Source organism: Muntiacus reevesi, chromosome 9 (genome assembly GCF_963930625.1).
Source record: "Muntiacus reevesi chromosome 9, mMunRee1.1, whole genome shotgun sequence".
Classification (NCBI taxonomy): Eukaryota; Metazoa; Chordata; class Mammalia; order Artiodactyla; family Cervidae; genus Muntiacus; species Muntiacus reevesi.
In genome coordinates, this window is record NC_089257.1 from 12,142,812 (window position 1) to 12,153,406 (window position 10,595).

Consider the following 10,595-nt stretch of genomic DNA (forward strand, 5'->3'; position numbering starts at 1 on the left):
ATTTCTCGCTTCCACTTTATAATCATAAGGGATTTGATTTAGGTCATACCTGAATGGTCTAGTGGTTTACCCTACTTTCTTAAACTTAAGTCTGAATTTGACAATAAGTAGTTCATGATCTGAGCCACAGTCAACTCCCAGTCTTGTTCTTGATGGACTAGTAATGTTTTATTCTAGTATACACAAACACTAGTAACCGAAATGGAGCATTTTCTTCTCTATTTGCTTAGCATCAAGATATCGACATTTAATCTTTGCAGCTTTATTCAGCCTTAGCTAATAAATTTGCAGCTAATAAATTTTTGCAGCTAAAGTATTTTAATGCTTTTTAGTACCAAAAATACACTATGGTTATAAACCAGCTTCTCTCAACAATTTTTTCATTGCCTGTTTTACATCTTTATTCCTTAAACTGTAGATGATAGGATTTAGCATGGGAATGATAATGGTGTAAAATGTTGTCATGATCATGTCATGGTTTGAATCATAGCTGGAAGTTGGTCTCATATATGTGAAGAGGATAGTTCCATGATAAATACCCACTCCAGTTAGGTGAGAGCCACATGTTGAAAACACTTTCCTTCTCCATACAGCAGATGGCATCCTCAGAATGGCCAACAGGATGAAACCATAGGAGATGAGGACAATGAGGACAGTGACTATCTCAATGGAGCCCACAAAGTAGAAGAGCAGAAGCTGGTTTATGTGAGTGTCAGAGCAAGAAATAGCTAGGAGGGGAGGGATGTCACAGAAGACATGTCTGATTTCATTGGAGGCACAGAAGGAGAGGCTGAAAGTAGCCACAGTGTGTACAGAAGCATGCAAGACGCCACCAACATAGGAAGCAATGATGAGGGACACATAGACCCTGGGGGTCATGCTGGCTGAATACCGGAGCGGGTCGTAGATGGCCACGCAGCGATCATACGCCATCGCAGCCAAGAGGAAGCACTCTGTGGTCCCGAAAGTGACAAAGACAAGCATTTGTCCTGCACATCCAAGATAGGAAATGATTTTATTCTCTGACAGAAAATTAATCAGCATTTTGGGAGTGACCACTGACGAATAGCAGGCATCCAGGAATGATAAGACACTGAGAAAATAGTACATTGGGTTTTGGATCCGGGAATCCACAATGACCAACATAACCAGTCCCAAATTCCCTACCAGTGTGAAAAGATAGATTGCCAGGAAAAGTAAAAATAGGTAGACTTGCACCTCTAAATCATCCGTGAAGCCTGTCAGTATAAACATGTTTAATTCAGTCACATTTTTCATCCGGATTCGGTATGAATTTAAATCTGATGTGAGCTGTACCATTTTAGTTTTTCTCTATAGATTCTAAAGGCAGTATCTTGTGAAAATAGAGTCCACCCGACTATATATTCCTATTTGTTTCTTATCAGGATCTAATGATTTCCTTTGTAGTCATGGAATGATCAGTGATGAAGATCTCGGATTCAAATGGATACATTTTGCAGTTAATAAAAGAAGTTATTACATTCAATTGTTGACTAGATTCATCATGTTAAAAATATCATGTCAATTTAAGTGCTTTATTTTCCAGTCTATTTTTTGTTATATTCTTTACTACCTGTGTTCATATTACATAGCTTTAAAATAAACAAATATAAATAACCATAGGACTATTCCAACCATGAAATATTATCGTGGAAAGCACACAATTAAATACTAACTTTGCTACAAGGTGCATGGAGTGTCTTTTTATGTTCACAACTGTCAAAATGGAAGTAATCACACAAGATTGAGTTTGATTTCAATAAGAAAATAATATAAAATTATTTAACATTAAATGTTTCCAGATAAGTAAGAAATGACATAAATGAAACTTTTTGTGCAGAGCTGTTTGTTTAAACAAAATCATTTTATATCCTTTTTTTTCTGGCAATTATATTGTCCCTTTCATTTCCATTCAAGAATAGTGGAAAACTGAACAGCAGACAGTATTTTGGAGATTATATAGCCATTTTGCAAAGAATAATAATATGAAAGCTAATTTTTTTTTCTAAAAATAGGTGTCATTAAGGTGTTCATGTTGGCCTCTGCAGCTTATCATACTGTTACTGATTTTCAAATTTTATTTTAGTAGCAATGTGAGGAATTTCTATAGTCATATATTATTGTCTCTGCAAAGTTCTTGGATATATTTTTGAGATATATTTCTCTCAAAAACAAATCTCTTAATATATTATAGTTATTTATGGGGTTTCTAAAATATTTGTGAAATTAATGTCACCTGATCATAGACAAAAAATAGTTTTTTTAGAAATTTTTTGCTAAGAGAATAAAATCACTCTATTTGCCACAAAATTGTGTTTATTTTTTTCCCCTGTATCACACTGTTTCTCATTTGGTTGTATATGAATAGAGGGAAGTACATATACAAATAGAGGGAAATACATATATATGTGTACATTTTGTATACATATGTACAAAAATATACATATATAAATATATTTCTAAAGTTAAAGAGTTAATCACATTTGAACTGAAATTTCAGTTAATTACTGAAACACAATTAATTACTGGATTCATCCCATTCAATCAGTTCAGTTCAGTTGCTCAGTCATGTCTGACTCTTTGTGTCTGCATGGACTGCAGCATGCTAGGCCTCCCTGTTCATCACATTAAAGGGCAGATTTTCGGCAAGTTAACTTTTATTTTTCCTTCAGCTTGTTGTAATTAAGAAGCATTAAAAAGTAATGGAAAATCTGCCATATACAGGGTAAGGCTGAATTCAATGACTTATAAGAAAATTATACTTATGATGTTAAACGTACTACATTTTTATTGTATTTAGATGCCACACATCAAGAAGAGAATAAATAAAAATCTTTAACTTGCTGTTAGAAGAAAACCACGTCTTTATTTTCCCAGAAACTTTCCATGGATCCATTTAGAGGCTATTTCTAATGCAAAGAATAAATAGATTGATAAGTTCAAGTTTAAGGACTTGCCTGGTGGCTCAGGGGTAAATAATCTGCCAACCAATGCAGGAGACACAAGTTTGATCCCTGGGTCTGCAAGATCCCCTGGAGAAGGAAATGGCAACCCACTTCCATATTCTTGCCTGGGATAATCCATGAACAGAAAAGCCTGGCAGACTACAGTCCATGGGGTTGCAAAAGAGCTGGACACGAATTAGGAACTAAACAGCAAAGACGTGTGAGTTTACAACACCAAAAAAAGTTCATTTGATTCTTAGAAAAGTCTAGAGTAAAAAAATATTATAATAATAGTAAGTTCTGGTTTCTGTATAAACCCATACAACTTACATAATAATTATAAGAACACAAAGAGACAAAAATAATAAAGTATCATTAACTTTGAATTGCTATATTAAGAAAATTGTTGCTGTTGTTCAGTCACTGAGTGTTATCTGATTCTACTACCCCACGGACTGCAGCATGCCAGGCCTCCCTGCCACAGTTCAAAAGCATCAATTCAGCCCTCAGGGTTTCCTTAGTAGCTCAGATAAAGAATCTGCCTGCAGTGCAGGTGACCCGGGTTCGATCCCTGGGTCGGGAAGATCCCCTGCAGAAGAATATGGCAACCCACTCCACTATCCCTGCCTGGAAAATCCCATGAACAGAGGAACCTTGTGGGCTGCAGTCCAAGGAGTTGGAAAGAGTCAGGCATGACTGAGCGAGTAACAGTAACAGCATTCTTCATGGACTAAAGCTTTCATCTGTACATAACTACTGGAAAGACCGCAGCTTTGACTCCATGAAGCTTTCTCGGCAAAGTGATGTCTCTGCTTTCTAATACTCTGTCTGAGTTTGTCATTGCCTTTGTTCCAAGAAGCAGATGTCTTCTAATTTCATGGCTGCAGTCACCATCCACAATGATTTTGGAGCCCAAGAAGAGAAAATCTGCCACTGCTTCCATTTTTTCCCCTTCTATTTGCCATGAAGTGATGGGACTGGATGCCATGATCTAATTTTTTTTTTAATGTGAAGTTTTAAGCCATCATAATAAAACTGTTTATAGAACATCAATTAATATACAAATATGTATTAATAAATTTGAGTACCTCATCAAAATTACATTACTTTTTAAAATTTTGTGTTCTCTTTTTCTCTCCAAACATATCTCCTTCTTTCTTTCTTATCCTATATCTTTCTCTCTCAAATCCATGAACTATATATAGAAATATTTACTATAGAGAGTAATATAAAAAAAAAAAAAAAAAACAGGATTAAAGCAGATAGAAATAAGCACAGAGAAAACAGGTACAGATATGCAGACAAATTTTGAAGACTGCGCTCGCATGTGGTCCTCTAATGAAGTCATCACAAGATATGTGTTCATGGATACGTACAGGAGAAATTTCAGTGACACTGCAATTCAAGATTTGCTCAACTGATATGCTTGTAATCAGACAATCATGAGAAATTGAGAACTTTATTGGGAGTTAAAACCCTATACTAAAATATCAGATTTAGTGCTTACTGACAGCATAAACTTGGGAAAGTTATTTCTGAACCATCAAAAAAAAAAAAAAGACAGAAAGAAAAACTAATTGACCATAATTTTCAGGTACATCTTGTTCTACTACCTGAATATGGTGTCATAGGAGGGAACATTTTTTAATCAGCTGCATTAAAATATGTTAGGTTAAGTATTAAGCATTTGTGAATGATGCATGTAAATTAAACATAACTTCCAAACTTTACTTAACTCCAATAAAGTGAAAAAATTTAAATCAAATTGAAAAATAACAGCATTTAACTAGGTCCCAGACAGAAAAAAAAAGCTTATTTTAAAAATAATACACATATTTGTTATATGGCACTAGATAGATACCAAAATACTATTCTATTAAAATTAAACCCAGTACATAGCAATATGCTATGTTATAAGAAACTGCACTAAATGCATTAAAATGCATTTCACTCACTGAAATCTGTCCTGAAATTAGAATGGTGAATCACCTCCTCTAAAAACTAGCCCTTCCATAAATGTCCTTTGAAAATTAACAGTGTGCTTAAAATTAGAATTTATAAATGGCATTCTGTGAGCCAGTCTAAAAAAACAAAAGCATGTAAAAAGCTTGGCTTATGAACTTTTTAAGCTCAGAAAAGGAAAAGGTAAGAATTAGTTTTGCTTTTCAAAATAAAAAATATAGAATGTTAAAAAGAAAATGTGGCATGTCAATTTAAAATAATGATGTATTTATTTAAATTTGCCTGTTCCTCTGGCCAGTATAAATTTATAATAATCTTTGATGTCTCTGTTCTTACCTGCAGAGCTAAAAGATGAGTTTATTAAAGAAGGTTTGCTTTATTCAAAATTATGTCCCATTAAAGAATTTATTTATTTCATCAAAGGGCACTGGAGTTGGGACAGAGAAAAAGTATGATGTCTAACTACTATGTCCAGTTTTTCAAACAAGCTTTTTTGTCAAGTGATATTTGAAAATATTAAAACTGGTTGTGTTTATGTCTTACTATTTCGCTTTAAAGGATGGGAACTAGAAATTGTAATTTTTTAGCAAAATATAATGAATCTAAAAGATGAAAACAAAATGTTTCCCAACACTCATGATAAAAAATTTAAAGTACTAGGTGTCCTTGGAAGCAGTATTACTGATAGTAAGCTCAATAGGAAGGAAAGTTAGGAGGGCAGCTATTATGTATTATTGAGTGGCTACTAGGTGGTTAGGAATTTTATGCATATTACCTAATGTAATCTACATAGCAACCTGTAAGCTATATAATTCAGCATCATTTTATATTAATAGATGAGAACACCAAGGCTCAGCTGGACATATAACTTGACCAGGCTCATGCAGTTCCTAGGAGAACCAGGACTGAAGCCTAGAGTTCTCTGACTTCAGAATCTATACTATTTCTACATGATTGCATTAAATTTTCATTATGACTTGGCATAATTCAAGACATTTTACAACCCAGAAACTGTATGAGATAGAAACTTTGAATAGTTTAATTCTCTTTTTTTAAGCAATTAATTTTATTAAGCCAAGAAGTTAAAACACATACACACACATACAAGTGGCTTCTAGATCAACTAACTAGCTATAAAATACATTTAAAATTAGTTTGTATTCTTCTGTCAAAAATTTGTGATTCCAAAGTGTCATATTCCCAATGGTTGTTTAATAGTTAATTTTTTTTCATTTAATAATTTTCTTAAAATTTAAATGTAACCCCTTAATTGTTCTGCCCCTATACAGAACATTATTTTTCATCAAGGAAATTAATGAAAATTTCTAATTTACAATTCTATTGACCAAAATATATATGGAATCCTTCTTATTTTCTTTGCTATGTTTCCTGAAGGGAGTATATTAGATTTTGAATAAAACTTTGGTTTAACTCAAATATTCTCTCTTGAATACAAATATTAAGACACTTATTCCAGTTTCAAATTCAAATGTATATTTTCTAAAATATATTGCAAGTTATGAAAACACTTTCCTCTTACCTGTGGAAATGGACTCCTCACTCAAGATGCTCTGTGAATATTATGTATTCATATCCTTATCCTCCACCATCGTCTCAAGTGCTTCTCAAAGTCTGCAGTGACGTGTTTAGAGGAAAGCACTCTATTTTCTGGGACAGAAGTTTCAAGATGAACTTTTTTCTTGTAAACAAGTGGATGTTTCTGGATAACGAACTACCTGATGAGAATGATTACATCAGCATACTTTAATTTAAAAAATCCCTCAGTGGAAAAAAAAAAAACCTACTACTATAGGACTATTCTAAGCTCTGATCCTAAATAGCTATATGCTATTAAGTTGCTCCCCTGGAGAAGGAAGTGGTAACCCACTCCAGAACTCTCGCCTGGGAAATCCCATGGACAGAGGAGCCTGACATGCCACCATCCATGGAGTCACAAAAGAATTGGACAACCCTTAGGACTAAATGACAACAACAAATGAGGCTGATAACCACAATTCTGCAAAATCCACTTGTCTCTTTCTGGAAATAAAGCCTTTCTAGTTCTCTAGTCCCTTCTCTAAAACACGAAGATAATGAATCATAACATATGAGAACATTTATAATTCTCTGCTGTTGTTCAGTGGCCAGGTCATGTCTGAGATTCTCTGTGACCACGTGGCCTGCAGCGCGTCAGGCCTCCCTGTCCCTCAACACCCCCCAAAGTTTTCCCGAGTTCATGCCCCCGGCACTGGTGATGCCATCCAAGCGTCTCAACCTCTGACGCTCTCTTCTGCCTTCAATCTTCCCCACGTCAGGGACTTTTCCAATGAGTTGGCTGAACTGGAGCATCAGCTTCAGTGTCAGTCCTTCCAACGAGTATTCAGAGTTGATTTCCCTTGAGATTGACTGGTTTGATCTCCCTCAGGAGAATTCTCAGCACCACGGTTTGAGGGCATCAGGTCTTTGGCATTCTGCCTTTTTTAAGACCCAACTGCATGTGGCCGCCGGGAAGACCAGACCCTTGACTATACAGACCTTCGCCGACAGAGTAGTGTCGCATCTTAAAGAAGGATAGCTATATTTTTTAGGTAAATTTTAAAATGCTACACTTCTGAGTGACACGAGATGGAGTCCATGAACAGTTTGATGAGAGCAGACTTCCCTGGTGCCTCAGCGGTGAAGAACCCTCCTGCGATGCGGGGACCCGGCTTGCGCCCCGATCCGGGAAGACCGCACCTGCCCCAGAGGCCCCCGCCCGCGCCCGCGGCCGCAGCTGCCGAGCCTGCGCCCCGCTGCACCGCCTGGGCTCCTCCCCGGGCTGGGCCGGTCCCGAGGAGAAGGGAGCGGCCGCCCACCCGGTCCTCGTGCCCGGAGAACTCCGTGAGCAGGGGAGGCGGGCGAGCTGCAGTCCGTGCGGTCTCAGGGAGCAGCTTGCCGCTCGCCCTCCGCCCCGCGCTGCGCCCGGAGGGCCGCCGCCACTCGGCCAGCTAGGGCGAAGCCCCGCGGCGACGCCCATCCGGCCCAGCGAGGGTCAGCAAGCACGATTCCATAAAAAGTTCAGTAAGCGTGACAAGATGTGAGCACATAGACAGGAAGGGCTGGAGGAGGGATGCGACAGCGCGCGGGTAACCTAGCATTCTGCGTGATGGAGCGTTAGAATGTGAGAGGATCGGAGGAGGGAAAGGCCAAATATGTGGCGCACAGGGCTTTATATCTGTGGAATGCAAAGATCCCACCTCCCCAAACCGACCAGTGACGCTTTGCGCAGAAGTAATTTGTGGGAAATACACAGATACCAAAGTTCTAAATTAAGAGATTACAAGCTAGTAAAAAGGAATGTTGGTTTTAAAATCTGAATGTAAACAAACAGAAGGAAAAAAATAATACTGACAGGTAGCCCAACTGCGAAGAGAGGATCCATCAATCAAATGCAACTCTAAATAGATCTGTATACAGACTTAATACAACTCCAGGTAAAATTAAACAAGTCTTTTGGAGAAATAGATCTCTGACTCTACAATTTACATGAAAAAGCAAAGAATTCTGAGAAAGAATAGTAAAGTAGAAATAGTGAGATATCAGTCGTTAGAAAAACCTAGAAAAGTGGAACAAAAACTTTCTTTTTATTCATATGTATGTTATATACTATTGTATTGATTAGGTTGATTCTTATTTAGTAATTAGTAGTTAGAAAAATTATATTATTATATATACTATTAATATAATAGACACTTTTTCTAACTACTCCTCCCTCTATGTTTAAATGAGTTGGACATTTTGAATATCCTAAGGAAATATATATATATATATTTATAATATATATTACATTATAATATAAATATATAATACATTAATATTATATACATATATATACACACCCCCACCCCCCACCCCCCCACACACACATATATATACACACTGCTCAGTCACTCAGTCATGTCCAGCTCTTTGTGACTCTATGGCTGCAGTCCACCATGTCTGTGGGACTTTCTAGGCAAGAATACTGGAGTAGGTTTTCATTTTCTCCTCTGGGAATCTTCTCAACCTTGATTTAAAACTCACGTCTCCTGCATCTCCTGCTCTACAGAGATTATTTACCACTGAGCCACTGGTGAAGCCTATATATATGTGTGTGTGTGTGTATATATATACACAAATAGTGAAGCCTATATATATATATATATGTACATATATGCACACATTTATGTTGAATTGGTGGAGTTAGCATTTTAAATTTCATGCCCAAATGATGTCTCATATGTTTCTATAATCTTATAATACTGTCATTTTCTAACTACTTTGACTTTCAGTAGGGGTCTCAAAGTGTCAGACACGACTGAGCAATTAAACTCAAGCCTAATTCATTATAGCTTCTACCTAGAGTTTCTTGAGCTCCATAGCTAGATAGATCTTACCTTACAAACTGGTGTCTACACTTTCAACATTGTATGTTGCTATAATAGAACTTTCTGAGACCCACTTCTTACAGAAACTCCTCCCTTATTTCAAGTTTCCCTCCCCAATGTACAGATATTTTACATATATGCCCATTATAAATACTCTCCATCAAAGTGGTAATTTTTTACATTTTATAAGCTCACACTGACACATCACAACCACTCAAAGTCCATTATTTACCTTTGGATTCAATCTTGGTGTTGTGTGTTCAATGAGTTTGAAAAATATATATAATGACATGAATCCATCGTTATAGTCTTATATAGAATTGTTTTCAATGCCCTAAAATTCCTCTGTGCTCTATCTCTTTGTCATCCTACTTCCAAACCTCTGGCAACCATTGATCATTTTATTCCATGTGTTCTCTGGTTGCCATTGTTCTAGGTTTCGATTAATGTATCCTCAAGTTCACAGATTCTTTCTTCTGGCATATCTAGTTTAATGGTAAATTCATTAAAGGTATTCTTCATTTTAGTTATAGCATTTTTGACTTCTAGCATTTCATTTTGGTTCTTTGTTAGAGTTTTATCTAATGTTAAAAGATTATATGCATATATATAACATGTATATATATATATATGTATACAATATATTTATATATCTGAATACAATCAACTTCTTGAAATATAGTTCTTGTGCTCAGTCAAGCCTGAGCATGACTTTGTGATCCCAAGAACTGTGGCCCACCAGACTCCTTGTTCTATGGAATTTTCATGAGAAGAATGCTAGAGTGAGCTGCATTTTTCTCCTCCGGGGGATCTTCCTGACCCAGGAATCAAACCGGCATCTCCTGAATCTCCTGTATTTCAGGTGGATTTTTACCAGTGAGTCGCTGGAGAAGACCACCTTTGGGGACTAACTGAAGTGTAAAATTCCATATATATTTAATACACTTCACTTAAAGTGTTTGGGGATGAGTGCACCCATGAAAACATCACCACTATCAAGGTCACAAGCAAATCCTTACCTCCTAAAGTTTCTTTTTTTTTTCTTTTATTGCTGTTATAATTTTAATGTAAGATCTACCTTCTTAGCAATTTTGAGTATGCAAAAATTTTGTTAATTATAGGCACTAAACTATATAATAGATTACCTGAACTTATTTAATTCAAACAGTTCAAACTTTTTATGTTTGACCATCAACTTCCAATGTCCCCCTTCCCCCAGTCCCTGGAAGCCACCATTCTACTCTTCTCTTTGCTTCTATGA

General features: G+C 36.4%; 1 protein-coding gene across 1 annotated transcript; it reads right to left on the reverse strand.

Moving 5' to 3' along the window:
- Positions 1–351: 351 nt before the first annotated feature.
- Positions 352–1,368, reverse strand: LOC136175110 (olfactory receptor 5T3-like). Its single transcript, XM_065945414.1, has one exon. It carries the CDS (start codon positions 1,318–1,320, stop codon positions 352–354), a length of 969 nt encoding a protein of 322 aa, XP_065801486.1. The 5' UTR covers positions 1,321–1,368.
- Between the last annotated feature and the right edge of the window lie 9,227 nt (positions 1,369–10,595).

Bases quoted from the DNA above. Each gene is read 5' to 3' on its own strand.
- LOC136175110 (XM_065945414.1), bottom strand. From the start codon at position 1,320: ATGGTACAGCTCACATCAGATTTAAATTCATACCGAATCCGGATGAAA.